The sequence below is a fragment of the Erithacus rubecula genome (assembly GCF_903797595.1).
Source record: "Erithacus rubecula genome assembly, chromosome: 6".
Taxonomy (NCBI): domain Eukaryota; kingdom Metazoa; phylum Chordata; class Aves; order Passeriformes; family Muscicapidae; genus Erithacus; species Erithacus rubecula.
In genome coordinates this window covers 54578351-54596717 of record NC_136688.1, presented here as the reverse complement: position 1 = coordinate 54596717, position 18367 = coordinate 54578351, and the positions used below count along the sequence as shown (strand labels likewise).

Genomic DNA, 18367 nt, shown 5'->3' with positions numbered 1-18367 from the left:
AATGTGTTTTTAACTCTAGGCACTTTTTCAATTAGATTTCACTCCATGATTTTTTATTTATTTGTTGTTAGCTGTGGGTACACACGCAACAGCAACAACAAAAGGAAGTGAAATACGCATTTTAAATGTGTTCTAAAACTGAAATACTCTGAGCTTTGGAAATGGGGATAGGTACTGCATAAAACACCATCTCAGAAAAGGTCAGAGGAAAAAAAAAAAACAATGAAAAACTTTTCACTCAATGTTCAGCACACTGTGGTTTTGAAGAATTGATGGTGTGGCCAAGAACCAGAGCTATGAAATGTTGGTAGGACATGCTGCCACTGCAGTCAGAGGGCAATTGCAGCATATACAGATGTTAAACTAATTTTTTTTTATGCTGAACACAAGCAATTACAGCAAAACTGCCATAAAAATGATCAAATCCTTGGAGGAGTTTGCAGCCAGGGCTCACCTCTGAGCAAAAGCAAAATGGTTTTGTGTGTCCACAGCATGTGCTGAGCTCCAGGCTCCTCCTGCATCCCACAGAAAGCATTGCCAAACACCCTGTCCCTGTGAGCAGCCCATCTTCCTCCCTGGAGATGGGGCATGTCAGGGGAGTGATTCACCCCATCCATGTCCAACAGGAGGGAGGGGTTGGAAATCAAACCCATCCTCAGAAACCAGAGAGCTGCACCTGCACAGCAACCCAATCTGTACTGGTTATTAGAGAAACAGACACTACAGCCTCCCAATGTGAGACTGGTCCTGCTCCAGATGAGCTTGGAGAATAAAAGCTATTAATAACAGGAGGCTGAGATACTCTGCAGATGCAACAGAATGCTTATTTCTTCATTCAACAGCAATTACTTCCCACAATGGGATGCTACACTACCTTTGGTTCTTGCAGGGTTTTGCAGAAGTCCCCATGGGCTTGAGAAAGGAATTGAATCAGTTCATAAAAAAGTGAACAATCACAAAGTAAACTGGGCTGGGCTCTTGCTCTCAAAAGGGCAAGAGCTGGTAAATTATAAATACTGAACTAAAGGCAGTAATAAATGAAGACAGGTGGGTTATGAGAGGTAGAAGAGTCAGACACCTGGCAGCAGAGGACACCTGGAATGTCCTTACACCAAAAGGGACAAAAGGTTGTAACTCAAAGAAGGAGAAAAACCTGTAAATCTGGGCATCAGTTATAAATGAGTGATCACCCAGAGGAAGAAAACAGAAACTGACAATATATAAGAATTAAAAAACTGATCAACAGAAAACTATGCCTTAGAGAGGAAGTAGAAGTAAAGTAAGAATTGCCAAATGCCAGGTTGAACTTTTCCTTGCTAAGAATACTGAAACAAATACCCAAAGATCCTTCACATTCAAAATTGGGAAAAAAGAAAAGAAAGAACTAAAGTGATTGAGCTGCAATGAAGTAAAAATAATCCAGGCTTGGGCTAAAAATTAAATTAATCCTGAAGATTGGTTTCCAAAAATGGTGTTGATATTTCCCAGAAAATCTAATGCATCAAGAAGGAAATAAACAGATACATTATCTGAACAAATGTTAAGGGAAAGAGTAATTAGAAACTTTGAGATAAATCAAAATGCAATCAGTGGAGCAGTAGGTTAAAGCTTAGGCTAGCTGGGATCTATCCCAGGTTTCCTGATAGCTTTTCTCTGATAACACAGAGAAAATTTATTTTCTAAATAAAACAAATGCAGTACTTCAGCATCATAAGAGGTGAAATTCTTATGAAACACAGGGAAACCAAGGACAACCACTGGGATACCAGGGTGAATGAAGAACTTTTGGACAGGATGGGAAAATGAAAAGCATAAAAAGGGAGTCTAGAAGGGGTTACAAGTGATGACTCTCAGAGATTTTGCTGGTTTTTAAGTGACATAAACAGAAATAGGATATGGTCACAGAATCTGTTAATAGCACCTGTGGAACACACTGTCAGGTACAGAGAACAGTGTGGGAATAAAGAAAATTGTGATAAAGCCTGACAATATAGAGTCCCAAGGCATCCATTACAGTGCAAATTAACAAAAACATCTACAACTACAAGGATCTTTAACTGAAGATTACTGAGAAAAAGAAATATTTGGGTATATGGGTTAATCCCATGTACCCATCCCACATGACTCAGAGCAATCAGTGAGCTGCACTCACAGCAGAGGTTAATCCAGCTCCAGGACACACCAGCTGAGTGTTTCCACCAGCAACAGGGAAAACCAAACCCCAGCTGCAAAGTGAAGATGAATTCTCCACCTGCAGTAATCTGTAAAGCTCTGCCCTAAAGAGATGTATTTGAACTTCACTTCCTGCAGAGGGAGGCAGTTGGATCAGCCACAAAAACTTTCATAAAATTTCATAAATGAGGTGTCTAGACAGGATCAGTTGGCTTAAACTAAGAAAAGGAAAATAGGAGTGTTTATGCAGGGGAGAGATGACTTTTTTCTAAGCACATTGAGGAGATAAACACAAGGGAGGGAAAAGAAATATTTAACCATGGAGGTTGGCACAGCGAGGAATGCACAGACTGCAAATTAAGACAGATTTATTAAGACATCATGAGGAAATGTGGATTTTGACCAGTTTATAGGATAGGTGGCACGATGAACCTGCTCACAAAGCTGATGGCTCAGAGACTCAAAAGGAGTTTTACACCTTTTTTTTTTCTTCTCTTGCTTTTATCCTTTGAAAAATCCAAATGAGGCAGATGTAGTCTCAAGGGGGGATATATTTCATCCCAGCCTAAACTAGACCACAGAGGAGTTTGCATCTGAGCTAATCACACTGGTGTCACTACATTCAAGGGTGAGACATAGAAGTTTTAGGGCAGAATGATTTTTCAGACCTACTCTGGAGATGCATCTTAGAACATGAGGAGCCATGTCCCAAATGTGCCTGTCCCTCCTTGTGGATGATGCCTGGCTCCATGTTTCATCAGCACATTTTGAAATACATTTAAAATACTTTATTTAAAGTTACGTGGGCAAAATTTTCCTTCCCTTTCTCTCAGCAGAAATAATTACAAAAACAAAATCAAGAAGCAAAAACAACAACAACAAAAAAAAAAAACCCCACCCAAATCAATCATGTAGCTGATTCTGTGTAGTTTATTATTGAAGCAGTGAAAGAGGCAGGATTTTTGTAAAGCTTGGGCAATCTCCACCAAACAGTTGCTCCACATGGCAAGTGATGTAAGAGAAAACAAAGTGCCTGCAGATTTGGCAGTGACTGAGGGGGTGAGCCCTGCCAACATGAGCAGGTGAGCTGCAGGCACACAACCAAAAACTCCTGTTCTCTGCAGGGCAGGGGGAGCATCCTGGAGGAGGTAAAGGCTGTTTGAAATGCAACCAGCAAATCCTAAATTCCTAAAAGAAATTTTCGAGCTTAGCTACTTAAATAGAGCTTAGCTCTAAAAATCCCTGGTTAGCTCCTTAATGCTGCTTTACTGGAGTTAATGTTAAATCTTCCAACGTGTATCAGAAATCTTTATTTCTCGGTAAACAATTAATATAATAAAGTTGCATAGTTACAAATCAAAATGAATGGATGACAAAAAGAAAACAGTGATGTTGGTGATTTATCACCACTTTAAGAGCAGAATTTTGAGTTGTGTTCAATCATGTAGATACACACAGGAGTAAACAGCTTTGCTTCTTCTGCACCAGCTGTCTAGATCCCAGGTCAGATACAAGCAGAGCCCAACTAATACTTGACCCTGCACCACTGGAAGAATGGGAGTAGTGACCTCAGTGAGCAAGAATTTGAGTCTTTACAGCAAAATGTAAGCAAATAGGTATCTTCATGCATTTTCTGTAAGTACCCCTAAATTTATTGCTTGGGATTTATCTTCTGAGTTTTTTTAATCAGGAGGGGGGAGAACCTTTCCCTTTTTTTCCTAACAGAAATATCAATAAGCTGTAACTTTATAAATAAACTTCCAGTGAACAGTTTATGGCACAACTACACAGTGCAGCACATTTCAAACAGCAAATAACTGAGGTTATAAAGAGAAGGGTGATTTCAAAATATTTCCCCTAGATGCAAGATGAGGGGGATGTGGCATCTTGCACTATTTATTTGTTAGTGCATCAGTGTGCCCCTCAAAGGGGGAAAAAAGACAGTATTGTGAAATATGATAATTTTCACTCATGTAGGGAAGGTGGGTGGAGGAGAAAATGGGAATTTGTGCTGCTCCCATCAGCATCACTTCTGATCAGAAGCATCAGCATCTGATCAGATTATTTCATTTCCTCATCTCCTTTGTAAGCCTCCCCTTCCTTTGTGAACAACAGGGATCACAAAGGACTCCAAGTTTCCCTTGAAAGTGCTCCACAAACTGACTGAAGATTTGCTTTAAATGACTTTTTAGAGGTACCCAACATCTGCTTCCCAGTAATATATACATCCTATTAAAATTGAAAAAAAAAAAAAAAAAAAAAAAAAAAAAAAAAGAAAGAAAGAAAAGACCATTGGGACATCTAATTGCAGTTCAGTTTGCCATAGCCCACACCAGACAGGTGTACCAGGTCACTCACCACCCCCTGCCCTGGCTCTGGCTCTGCTCCTTCCTTTCACCTTGACCCTCTCATCATGGAGACATTCAGATGTCTCCACAGGGACACCTGCACTCATATCCCAGACCTTGTACAGCACTGAAGTAGCTGGTTAATTAATTAAGAAAAAAAAATTGATTAATTAAACAACGGCAGAACTTTAATAAAGTTTTATAATAAAAGCCAAAGAGAAGAGGTGCAATTCTGCAAGTCAGTGCAATGGGGTGATAGAGGTGAATAAGAGAAAGGGGTGAAAATAGTTGAAAATCTACAAAATGTATGCCTGCAGTGTAGATACATTTATAACTTAATACCATACCCATGCCACTGTATTATTCCATTGTGAGTTTTCACACACTGCTACAGAATGACAGCATTCTTCATATTTAATTGTCTTCTGAGTACATAACAAGGGGGGAAATGCCAGGTGCCAGTGCTTCTGTTGTCACTTGCTAGGAACATGCATGGTACTTTAACACTTGGGTTTAGTTCTGATAATTATTTTCTCCATTCATTTTCTCCATTGCAGGGGTGGTGAGTGACCTGACAGCCTCATACCCCTGTCTAGTGTGGGCTGTGGCATACTGAACTTTAATTAGGTATCCCAATGGTCTTTTTAAAAAAGCTAGCTAGCCATAGACTGTACTTCACAGCCAAAGTTACACTCCTGAAACACACCAGTTTATCTTCACCTTGCATATTTTACTCAGCCTGATGCCCAAAACCCTCCTCCAAATACCTCCCACAAAGGGGATGTTTGCAGTAAAGCACTGCAGGTGTGGACATGGCTACACCAGCTTAATCAGATTCTATTTGCTTTCAATTTACAGACATTGCAATTTTACTTCCTATTAATTGGATTGATACAAAGAAGTCTCTGACAGTGCTGAAATACGTCGATAATAGTAATTAAAAGAAAATTACAAGTACAGGGAGTCTATGCTTTAATATGCCCTGAATAGATCACTAAATTGTAAAGGCCACTGGGTCATGTAGTCTTACATTATTAAACAACAGGCACAGAACTCTGGTTTAGGTCATTTAAATTTCTCTGCTTTCACTTCCAGCCACTTGCTTGTGAAAATTCATTTCTGCAGAAAGGATGGTATTTATACAACTCATCAGAAAACCATCTGGATACCACCCTGACTTCGTGTCCCTTTCATCACATGTGACATATCATTTCAGGACCACATTTCTGGCAGAGAGGAGATCCAGCTTCTAGGTTTTATTTCATTACAAAATCAGAAATTCATGAATCTCAGTTAAAATTCCCAGTTGTTTTTTGGTTTTGTTTTTTTTAATAGTAAGAGGCTTTTCCAGCTGAATTTAACCTGTAATTTGTGGAAGCGTTTTCCATATGGCCAAAAGCTTGTCCATCCTTCTAGTTTGGGGAATATTTACTTAAAATATTTCTTTTCAGAGGCTCACATGCATGTGAAGGCAAGAGACAAACACTTGCCCAACATCCTGGAGTCCTGGGATGCCAACTGAAGTATTTGGTCCCAAAGGGAGATTTTAGCATGGTTTGACCATACCTGATCAGATTCTTGGGCCTCTGCAAATTTGCTAACAATTTTATCACAATATGGGTCTGATAATTCTGACTTGCATGGAAAATGTGGTTACAAACAACTTTTTGGTAGCCCAGACTGAGAGGTTGATATTTATCTCTGTAATAGGCAGAACACACATAAAGGCTGAGTCTCAAGGTAACAAAATTCTCCAGCTTCAAAAACAAGGAGTCATGATCTTATAAATTTCATATACTGGTGCATACAGCAGTGGAAAGTTGTCACATACAGCTCATTACTCAGGGAAAAGAAGATTGGAAGCACTAAAAGCAACATGTAACTCCAAGACAAAAATCCAATTTCCAGTAGCTACACACTTCACATCCTAATACCTAGAGGAACTTCATGGGACCAAAATCTTTGGATCCAACATCAAATTCCCCATTAATCCAAAGTTTTTAATCTTTTTTGTTGTTGTTGTTTATTTTTTCATTTTTTGTTTTTGTTTGTTTGCATAATGTTAAAGAAGACACAGGCAGACACATTTAGACGAAATCTGAAGTTTCAGAGAACTCTTATACTAAAAAAAAAAAAAAAAAAAAAAAAAAATCATCCCAGTTTCAGAGACTCTGAGCACACACACAGCTGTTCTGGTTTGTTCCCTGAAAACTGCCTGGATTTCCCAGTATGTACTACACTGTTCCTGTCACACTTCTGTATAGGAAAGGTTTTCTGTATGGGTTTGGTTTAGTCAGTCTTTCAGTGCAGGATATGCTGCCCAATTAGAAAAAATGTCATCCATTTTTTTCTGATTTTCTGGGACTCCCATCCTAGCAAGTTTCCTAAATCAAATATCCCACTAAGGATTCCATTCTTCTTGTCACTAGTTCACTTTTCTCCAGACTATTTTATCTTGTTTTCCTGCCCTTTCAATACCATTTAGCCGCTTAATTCCTCATCCATCACCTCAACTTAGATCACTCTGTGCTGTGCAAGGTGTCTCTTATTATGTCACCTTCCCCTCCCTCCACACATCCCAATCCCCTGAGCAGATTCCAACAGCCCGGCTCTGTAACTCCACAGAACCTACACCTCTAATTCTGCCTCAAATCATCTTAATCCCCCCCATTTCTCAATTTGTGTGTCATAATCCTCCCCATCAAATCCTTCTACCAAGATTCTGCATGTACTCAACAGCAGAATAACTTTGATTTGCAGTCAGATGGGAACTCCAACCTTCACCTGATGTTGTCTGTGAGGGAAATTACACCATTGCTACTCTGGCCAAGACTGGCTGCATTTGAAAAACTACAACACTCTGTAAGAAAACACTGATTTCATTTTTCAACTTTTTTTTTTTAATATTTCAATTTATCTCCTTAATTTTGGCATTATAAATAGCACTCTAGTGCTATTTGTATAGTGCTATTTATAAATGCACCCAAGGCATTTTGATTCCTTCACTCACCTGTATCTCATAGAAATCTGTGTGTGCAACAAAGAGACAAAATCCCAAACCTCCTTGGCCACATCCTTCCTTCTTCATGAGAGATCTGCCCATAGGGAGGAAAAGAAACCCCCTCCAGTGGTATTCCCCCTTCTCATCCAGCTCCTCAGCAAAAAGCAAAAAAGCATTTGTGCTTTATGTGGGACAACAAGGGTCAGATGTGGGAAAAGGGAAATTTGGAAAGTCACCCTTCACTCAGCTGCCTCTTAGGGCTGTTCATTCTGATTTGGGTCCATCCCTCACCACCAAGAACTCAAAGAGCACCAGGACCTGCACCCAAGATCTTTACTAAACGAGCTAAGCTCATTTTTTTGCAACTTTATCTGAAATGCCACAATCATCAACTTTAATCATCAATTTTTATCCAACACCCAGAGTCAAGACAGAGAGCTAAACCCTAGCAGAATCAAGAACTAAAAGAATTCTTCTTCTTCTTATTACCTTAAGAAGGAAACATCAATTTCCTAACAAGAAACATTGCTTTTAATCAGAGTATCTCTCCCAAATTAAGATCATGGATTACTTATTCTTTACCTATCAACAGTGTTTGTACACCCTGCTGCTGGGGGGTTAAGTTAAATCCCAGACAAGAAGCACCAGTTAAAATTAATGTTAACAACCAAATGAAGATAAAGAGCATTAATAACTGCAACCACCCAGAACACACCAACCAGCCTGAAAGACTTAAGTGTCACAAAAGAAGAAATATCACCAAAAAAATTTTTAAAAAAATCTCCCCTGAAGGACAGAGAAAAGAGATGCAGACCCAGGGAGGAAAGGCTGACTGTTTACATGCCTGCTTTCAAAACCAATTCTTTTCAGACACTAGGGAAAGCTGGAGTTGTAAGAGATGGAAATCGAGTAAATATAAACCAGTACCTGCTGGAGGCTCCAGAGCCACAACACAGCACTCCATGACAAGGGAATCACTGTTGGCTCCTTTATTAAAAAGGAGTTAATGTTTCATTTGTTTGAAAGTAAATGACAGCAGCTCTAGGACCACTGGAGTTCATGGTACCTTGCTACTGTTATTACATTTTGATTAAAGTTTGTCACTTTGGGTGCATTTCAATTATAATGTGCTGTGTCAATATTCTCTTCCCTGTCACAAATATTGCAGATGGTTTGTTTCCCATGTATATGTTAGAGAAAGAGGTTAACCTCATCCTTTAAATCTGTCCTGCTTGGGCATGGAAATTTTCTGTTTGTTTTACAGATTAGAGCACAAAAAGATGGATATAGCACTGTATTTTTTATAAAAATCAGGTTCCTCTGAGTCTGAGACTGATTATGTTAATAAGATATATTACATCTACAACCTTGCTAATATCACCTTGTTACACAGCCTAATTGAACAAGTTGGTTTCAGATGGGCAGCCCTCCTAGGATCTTGAATTTAAGCTCCAAGTCCTATCACTTCTGCCATATTTGATATAAATGAAATGGAACAATGTCAAAAAATGCTACTCAGCACACAGAGTCAGGGATGAGATTTTAAAGGAGTTCTACAAAATTTGCAGTAAAGCCTGTGTTAAAAAAAAAAATAGGTTTTATATAGTAAGGATATCTAAGTGCAGAATTGAGAATTTAAAAACAAACAAACAACCCCACTAAATGGTGTTCTAAGAAAAACCTGTTAAAATGCTCAAAATTGAACAGAGGCTTTTCCATCTGTTTATGGCCCTGAAGATAAAAAGCTCTAGAGAAAAATTAAAACAAATCCTAAAGCCATTACAGTTCCATTCTAATAATGAATTTCTGTACACTGACTCGTGCATGCATTATTTGTTGTAGCTATTGCTTGTTTTCTGTATTAGCTTAGGCCACAAGCTCAACTGCATAAATGTAAACACACTCAGCAGTTAAAAAGCTTTAATTCAGCATCCATCTATGATATTTATGTTTTTACTCCTTAAAGTCTCTCAAATTTTAGCTGTAGTTGAAGAATTGTACAAAAAAAAATGGAAAGGAAAGGAAAGGAAAGGAAAGGAAAGGAAAGGAAAGGAAAGGAAAGGAAAGGAAAGGAAAGGAAAGGAAAGGAAAGGAAAGGAAAGGAAAGGAAAGGAAAGGAAAGGAAAGGAAAGGAAAGGAAAGGAAAGGAAGGAAAGGAAAGGAAAGGAAAGGAAAGGAAAGGAAAGGAAAGGAAAGGAAAGGAAAGGAAAGGAAAGGAAAAGGAAAGGAAGGAAAGGAAGGAAAGGAAAGGAAAGGAAAGGAAAAGGAAAGGAAAGGAAAGGAAAGGAAAGAGGAAAGGAAAGGAAAGGAAGAAAGGAAAGGAAAAAAAGGAAGGAAAGGAAGGAATTAGAGCCTGGTTCAAAAGGTAGTCCTAGAGTAGGATTTAAAAAACTGTTTATTCAGAGCCATTCCCTACTTTCATATAAGTGGCAAATTTGTCACCAGCTTCAGCCAGAGCAAATACAGAACTGTAATGAAGGCCTGCAATGGGTTAGAAGCCCAAAAACTGAGCTGAAAAGGAAGGGTGTGTCAGGGGACATCCCAACTGGCCCAGCCCACTTTGACAGGGCCTTGCACCAACACTCTTGGATGACATTCTAGCCATTCTAAAACCCCCCACAAAAACAAACATCCACACATGGAGCCCTAGGACACCTCTCAACAACACAGGAGTGTCTTGTTGGGACAAAACACCAGCTCAAGGCCACCCCTTGTATTTACACATGAGCTGCCTCACTGGGAACAAGCTTCTAAATTAATCCAAAATTAAAATAACCCTTTTGAGAGAGAACACCTTACCTCATCCACGTTCTCAAAGGCGTTGATGATGTCGTATGGTAAACAGGACAGAAGGTCAATCACAAACCACGTCTTCAGGTAGTTCATCCTAATGAGCTTGGGATCTGAGATAACCTCTCCCCCAGGGCCCACAAAGGTGGTGTGAAAGTTCAAAACAATGTCCACCAGAAAAATAACGTCCACCACGCTGTCCAGCACGAGCCAGGCAATGTTGTTCTGCTTTGTCTTGAAGGACACGTTGTATGGGACCATGATTGCTGTGTAGAAGGTGAGGATTAATATGACCCAGTCCCAGGTGGTCTTAAAAGCACAGTAGTGGAGTATGATGTGTGGTGGAGTCTTTGGAGCTTCTTGCTTGTACTGAGGGAGAATATCAGATCCCAGCTGGAGAACCTGTAGGAGGCAGAGGGGCAAATGTTACTGTTTGCACTGAATAGGATCCAATGAGGGTCTTAGAGATTTCTGTGAGGAGCAGCAGAATTGGGATTGTGCTTGTTGGCCATTGTAAGGCAATGCACAGTTTCTAAACAATCTGATTTATATAGGATGTGTGGAAGCAGCTGTCACTCAATGAATGGGAGCAGCATGGCACTTGAGGATATTCCTGCAAAAAGGGAGGTCTTTGCAGATGGATTGAGGGGAAACCATTCCAACAGCAAGGGAAGAGAGGCTCCAGGAACAGGCTTTGGGTACTGCCACACCAGCTTATGCTTTGCAGTGATGAACACAGAATCATAGAATGGTTTAGGCTGGGAAACCTAAAAAATTATCTATCTCCAGCCCTCCTGCCATGGGCATGGAATCTTCCATTGGATTGGATTGCTCCAAGCCCTGTACAACCTGGGCTTGAACATTTTCAGGGATGGGGCAGCCACAGCTTCTCTGCCAACCTGTTCAGTGCCTCATCACCCTCACAGTAAGGAGTTCCTTCCTAACACATAATCTAAACATGAACACTCATTCAGATTTGTAATAGTTACAAGACTTATTCCTTGTGCCTGACCTCTTCTTCAAATCACTGCTGAGCCAGAGCAACACCCTACCAAAGGTGAAACAGACCCCAGCCTTGCTGGCCAGCCTCCAAAAATGAGGCATCATGTGCACAGCTTCTGTCTAGAACCCTGCCAGTATCACACTTCCTTCGTGTTTTCTTCAAAAAGTTGCTGCTCCCACAAGCTCAATATCACTAGTGGGTTCTCTTTTATTTCTTGTAATTTCTTATCTTCTCTTTTTTTTTTTTTTTTTTTTTTTTTTTTTTTTTTTTTTTTTCCATAGTACTGTAATCTCCTGCATGCTCACTGTTGTAAAATTGTGGAACTGGAAACACTGCAGAAACCAGGCCAAATTCACTTAAGGCATTCCCAGCTAATCTAATTACTTCTTATCTCAGTCCAGCACAAGAAACAAAGGCACAAAGGAATGCACACCAGGCAATTTATTGCACTGACAACTGAAAGATCCATTGGGGAATCCATCTGGGGATCTGAAGTCTGTATGGGATAAAATAAATAATTACAGCAACTCTAAAACTCATTTCAGCCCTGCACCTGTCCCATACTGGGGCTGATGCACCATATTTCCAGGGACAGTTGGATTGGAAACAGCAGCCTCAGATGTGTAAAATTCATCAAACACAGGATGGTTCCTCAATGGAGAGGAGTAAATAGCTCTGAATAAACTGTATAACAACTAAGAATATGAACTCAAGCACCACAGATAGGGATTATCCATTAATTCTCTGCACTCTTGTGTTTTAGATGTTTTTAAGAGAAAGCTGTTACTAAGATCAGGCAGTAAGAGACTAGCTCTGCTGAAAATCTGCAGCCAACACTAACAGCAGCCTCCCTCATTCTGTGATGGGGATGTGGCTTCCCAAGATGTCAAATCTGGGCCAGTGTCAGGCTGAAGGGATGCAAACCTGCTTCTGCCTACCTGGTCCCACCCTCCCTGAGGTCACAGTTAAAAATGATGACCTGCAAGGAAAGTCAGTTGAGCTGACACTACAAAAAACTAACTTGTTACATTAATTAGCCATTTGTTTTCTAGGGAGTCAGGGTGAATTGCACAGGTTTATGCCATGGACAGAAAAGCACTGGACCCACTAAATGGCAGCAATGAGAGAGCAGCAGAGACTCTTTGCCAGCAGCCTCCTGTCACAGCAGCTCCAGTGTCACACAGAGCCCTCTGTGGAGTGCTGTGGTCCCAATGGCACTTGTCAGAGACAAGCACAGATGCCAAACCCCTGGTGAGACCTACAAAAACATCAAACTCCAGGTGTCCCTCCCCTAGTGCCCAGGACAGACTCACTATCAGCACATCCATATTCCTATAACCACTGGAGCACACTGAACTTGCTGGTAGATCGTGGGGTTGTCCCTGGAATTAAAGCTATGATCAACACATTTTCTCACAGCAGCCTTGTGAATATTTCTTTCAAAGCAAAAATTTTCACCTGCACTTAACACAGCATTTTGGCTTTGCCTAGTAATTTGGTTGTTATCTCCAGTTATGTCTTTGGACTCATCAGTGTCCAACACTTGCTGATAAATCAGCACTGGGACTTCTTTCCCTGGTTTCCTCAGGCCTGTTTGTTCCCTGCCTTGTTCACTTGGGCAGGAGCTGGAAACATCCTCACTAGAGCTGGAAAAATAAGCTGCTTAGGGCTCAAGCAGAATGCCATTAACATATGCTTGACAGTTCCCTGTGCCTCTGGTGGTGGAGTGCTTGGGAGCTCCCACGATACTGGAAAAGCATAATTATTATTCTTAACATAATCTCATGCTGAGTTTGACATGGTGAGTGGGTGGCAAGTGGCTGTGGAGACCACTGAACTATAATGATTATTTCTTTCATACTGTATGGATTTTTAATTTTAAATCACCAAAGAATACACAATATCTTGTTAGTCAGCTGCTTTTACCAGACTGTCTGAATTATTCCTGTGTATAGCTAATAAAAATGAGTGATAACTGTTGAGTCTGATAAGGTGAGCAGCACATTCTGCAAGGAATGTGCTATGAAGATAATGCTCCTCCTCAGATACAGAAATATGGAAAATGGGGTCTGTACAGGGATGGTGAACCTCGCCTCAGCCTGCCTTCCTCACAGCACTTTGCCTGCAAAGCACTTCCCAGCCATAAACTACTTGTAAAAGAGGAGATTGCACACTCTGCAGGGAACAATTCCTGAGCACAACATCATCCCACCTATTCCTGAGCACACCTACTCCCTTACCTGAGGTTTTGCTGCTGCCTGATCTAAATCTCCCTTGCTGTAACCTAATGCCATTTTTTTTCCTCTAGCCATAGTGGTGAACTATTTCCTCCCCCATTCTATGCAACTGTTTTGGACTCTTTTGAATATTTTTATCACATCTTCTACAGTCTTCTCCAGACTAAACCAAAATGGACATAACAGGATTTACAGGACATTATGAAACCTCATGAATTTGAAAAGCATGAGGAGTCAGTAATCCAGCATTTATCTGAACTGTTGGTATGGGATCATTGAAGGGAAAACGCCACACTGCCAACACCTGAAAACTGTGGGTTTCCACTCCAATAATTTGAGGTTTTTGTTATCAAAGTTCACTAAAACCAGAAAGGTAATGGAAACAGAACACCAAAAAAGCAAACATTTAAAGCAGCTATCAGTTCTACAGGGTAAGTTCTCTGGTACAAAGGCTGTCTTTTTCAGTAGCTCGTATATTTTGACTCTGTGTTTTCGACCTATTTATTTTTCATTACCAGTGGACACAAAGATGAAAGCAGCACCTCTATTTCATAAGTATTAACTTGTATAAGGTATTCATTTGTTGCATCACTTGCACTGTTAAGGAAACATTTGCTACCTGCCAAAGAGTTCATTTCATCAGTTCTGAAGACAAAAGTGATGAGGAAAGTATTGTGGGGATGGCTTCGCAATAAAGTCAAGATCAGGGTTTGTATGAAGTTCATGGGGACCCAGACAGGGATGCTGTCTTGGGTTGCAATACAGGATGTGACCAGCAATGTGAATTCTGTCACCATCAGTTTAAGCCAGGTGGAGCAGTGACCCTGATCTCCTGGCACATATTATCTGCTAATGGGCCAGCTTTAAACCAGCTGGGGCAATCATCTTTATCTTTCCACAGCTTATCCTCCCTCCAGGAGATATCTCCTGTTCATGGCCATTGAGTCCCAGTGCATGACTGATAAAATTCCATCATCCCACTGGGAGATGCTCCAGCCAGGGCAGGAGCCAAGCCTTTCCTACCTAGATAAAAACTGAGATTTTTAAAACCAAGATACCTTCTTCCCACTGGATTCCAGAGGAAAACCAGACCTTTCCACATCATTCCTGGACCTTCAGAGGAAACTGCACCTTCTCCAGGAGCACTGCTCCAGCTGAACCACATCTGCCACTGCAGGAGGATGCAGCCACCATTGAATGGGACTGTGCCACCACCCTGACTGACTGACTGTGCCAGCTTGGATTCTGACTCTGGCAGGGTTCAGATTGTTTTTTGTAACACTGTATTTCTATTTTATTTTTCCAGTAAAGAACTGTTATTCCTAATTCCCATATCTTTGCCTGAGAGCCCCTTAATTTCAGAATTATAATAATTTGGAGGGAGGGGATTTACATTCTCCATTTCAAAGAGAAGCTCCTGCCTTTATTGGCAGATACCTGTCCTTCAAACCAGGTCAGATGCTTCCAAAGAGGTTTCTCAAACAATCCCATTTTCCTGGGAGGGGGACTCCAAGACATCAATCCTGGTTCCATGTCACTGTGAGACAGCAGAGAAGCACACTGTGCACCCCAAATTAAGGCACATCCGGGAATCTGAGGACTGTGTGCACAGAAATAGAGTCATTTAAATAAAACTGCCCTACAGAGAGCGCTTTTATGATCTGCCTTACAGACACAGGCTTGCCACGTGGTGCTGCTTTAGGACGAGTAGAGGCGAGGCTCAAAAAACCAGAGTCGGGAAATATTTTCCTCCAAGAATACCCTTTACCAATGGGAATTAGGGTGGGTTTTCCTCTCCCCCATGCCCTGGGAAGGGAGCAGGCTGGTGTGCAGCCCCCTTACCTCTGCCAGGCGGGAGTGCTTGTGCACCACTTCAGCCTTGTTCATGGGCGTCAGCTGCTGCAGCACGCTCCGGCTGTTGGTCAGCGCCCGCGTCAGCCGCGCAAACTTGGTCCAGCCTGCAGGAACAGAAGGGAAAATGTCACAAACCCCCTCAGAAACTACTCAGGCCTCATCCAGTGCTGGTAAATCTCCTTGCTGCTCAACCATATTCAGTCTCAGACCTGAGTGGTTTCTCTAAATTGCTGCACAGACCAGCTGCAGGCTCCGGGTTTAAAGACCGTGCAAAAGAGGGAAGATACTGCTCCTTCAAGGCACTCAGGTAAATGTGAAAGGAATCAAAATATTCTTTCTTCTGCCTGCTGGAGACATTGTGTTAGGGGATGACATCCTGTTTTCAGCCTTCTGGGGACATACTCTGCTGCTGAAATCTAATTCTTAGCCACTGAAGTTCTTGCAAAGGCCTCCCAAGTCTGCAAATCCTGCTGAAGGAAAATCCTTCCCAGCAACAGAAGGGCTCCTGCTGATTCAGGACCACTGGAGAAGCCCCAGAAGTCTGATCCTTTAGTCTTCACTGGTTTTTGCCCCAACTAAACTTCAGGGATAAAAATAAACTGGGAAAAAAATGTAAAAAGACTGCACCAGCAGAAATGCTTCAAACAAACAAACAAACAAAAATAAAATTAAGCATTTTAAGTCAAATTAAGAACTTGATTTTAAATGGCATTAAGAAATACATTTGGCTGTTATACTAATGATAAACAGCTGCTTTAATTGTAGCCTGGGACCTGTACACTGAGCTGCCCCTGAGGAACATTTTCCTGCAAGGAGCAGTTTGTTACTGACAGCACCACCAGCCCAGGAACATGTCAGCAAGTCATTCCTGCTGGAAAAACAACCCAGTGTTTGTGATGGTGTGGATGCATCAGTGGATGGGGAGATGGGTGCAGCAAAGAAAACACCAGGATTTTCATCAGTGTAGAACCTCAGTATTGAGCAGGTAATTTGAAAATCCAAGAATCTTTAGGAAGGAAACATATTCCCAAGGACACAGAAGGAGATGCTGAACATTCACTTTAGCCAGGTATAATGTCATTTTTTTACCAGAGAGCTGTGGATAAAATATCAAACGAGTTACAAACAGGAAAGGGGTTCAGGAGGTTTAACTTTCACTTAATTTGAATGCTGAGTAGGTGAAAATTAGGGAAAATAATCATATCTGGGAAAAGAAACATAGCATTTCTACATTAGAATCATCACAGAATGGTTTGGGTTGGAAGGGAACTTAAAGATCATCTCATTCCAGTCCCCTGCCATAGACAGGGACCCTTCCACAGACCAGGTGGCCCCAAGTTCCACCCAACCTGGCCCTGAACCCACCCAGGAATGGGGCAGCCACAGCTTCTCTGGGCACCCTGAGCCAGTGCAAAGCTTATTTTTAAATGCCTTTTGCTGATAGGAGTCAGGGACTTGGAATGTTAAGGGAAGCCCTAAGGGAGACTAAATAACGAGCAGGGACTAGAAAAGACAGTAAAACATCAAGAAAAAAATTATGTACAAACTTGGCTTTGCCATTTACCACATACATATCTCATTCACACAAATGTAAATCCATTGTTCATCATTTAACAGTCAGAACAGCTTAAAATATCATGACATGCCACCAGCACTGCACAAACATTTGTGTCTGGCTATTTATACATGACCTCAAAAATGCACATAAAAAATTCACTGGGAAAAGCTAAAAAATAGAAGCATTTTATTAACTTTTCAAATGTAAACTTTAAAATGTGAGCTTTGGATATGTCTCATGCTTCTGAAGCTTACAGGGATATTCAATTAGGAATATGCACTTTCTCTATTAAACAAGGTCAAGACAGACTACAGTGATCTATGAACTAATAATTTCTAAAAAAAAAATCCTTGCACTTTTCCTTCTCCTAATTGTCTATAAAACTGCAGGAAGGAGACAGCTTTAAGACAGAAGTCAGAACTGCTTTTTATTTTCTAAACCAGCAATTTCAAAGAACCAAGTGAGCTTGGTAACAGCACTGTGACAGCTCTGCCCCAGCATTTCTAGTAATTGCTGGAGGCCAGGTGCATTGCACCCAGGTGATTTATTTTGGGTCACTGCAAACACACAGCAAGAACCAGGCCAGGTACTCACACTCTGTACCCAGTCATGGTTCTTCTCCCCTGAAAAAATATTTCCCTGTGGTCCATAAGGAAAAATATGGGCCAATCCCAAATTTTTATTTTGTCATCCTGCCCCACAGCTGATATGAGAGTGATGGGAAAGTGTCCAGCAGAAACAGAACCACCAAACTGCTGGGTCCAGTCCCAATCCCTGTCACACCTCAGTGCTGTCAGCTATCCAGCTCCTGACAGACACATGAAGATGTCCTGCAAGGAGAGTGAAAAGCCCTGTACCTGAGGAGGTACAACCCCCTGCACAGGCTGGAAAGTGGTTTGGCAGAAAATGGTTTGGGGATTCCCAGAGCTGAACGTGTCCATGGTGGAAATCCCTGGAGGAATGAGACCCAGAACTGACAGCCTGATCCCTCCCATCTCCTCCTCACTAGTTCCTGCAGTGCTGTGTCCAGTTAGAGGAGAGTCAGAGGCTGGCAATAACAGGAGATGTTTTTGTGTGCTCTCTAGAAATCCTCTGTCATGGTATTTGCAGGTTGGGAGATACCACTCATAAAAATACAAGGTTTAAAATAAAAGCAGAACTAGTAAGAAATCCCTTGTCATTGTTTTAGGTAAGGAAAGCATCTGTCCTGCATTAACCACAAATGCAGAATTCTTGGGGAAGGTAGGGCAGATGGAGCAGTAAGCTGCATACCAGACAACAGCAACTCTTTTGCTGTAAAAATAAAAAGAAAATAAAAACTATGATTTTTTTCAAATCCTTCTTTACCTTCATGTGAGATCATCAATATCATGTGAAAGAAAGCAGCCACACATTTTAGCATTC

General features: G+C 41.2%; 1 protein-coding gene across 1 annotated transcript in view; it reads right to left on the bottom strand.

Moving 5' to 3' along the window:
- Positions 1 to 18367, bottom strand: part of KCNH5 (potassium voltage-gated channel subfamily H member 5) — a gene marked incomplete at its 3' end in the record, with an annotated part of 145915 nt that overhangs the window by 93829 nt on the left and 33719 nt on the right. Inside the window, exons 5-6 of the mRNA XM_079308248.1 lie at positions 15394 to 15509; positions 10321 to 10713 (exon numbers count right to left, since the gene is read on the bottom strand). Of these exons, the coding sequence (XP_079164374.1) occupies positions 10321 to 10713; positions 15394 to 15509 (509 nt within the window). The remainder of the gene's footprint in view (positions 1 to 10320; positions 10714 to 15393; positions 15510 to 18367) is intronic.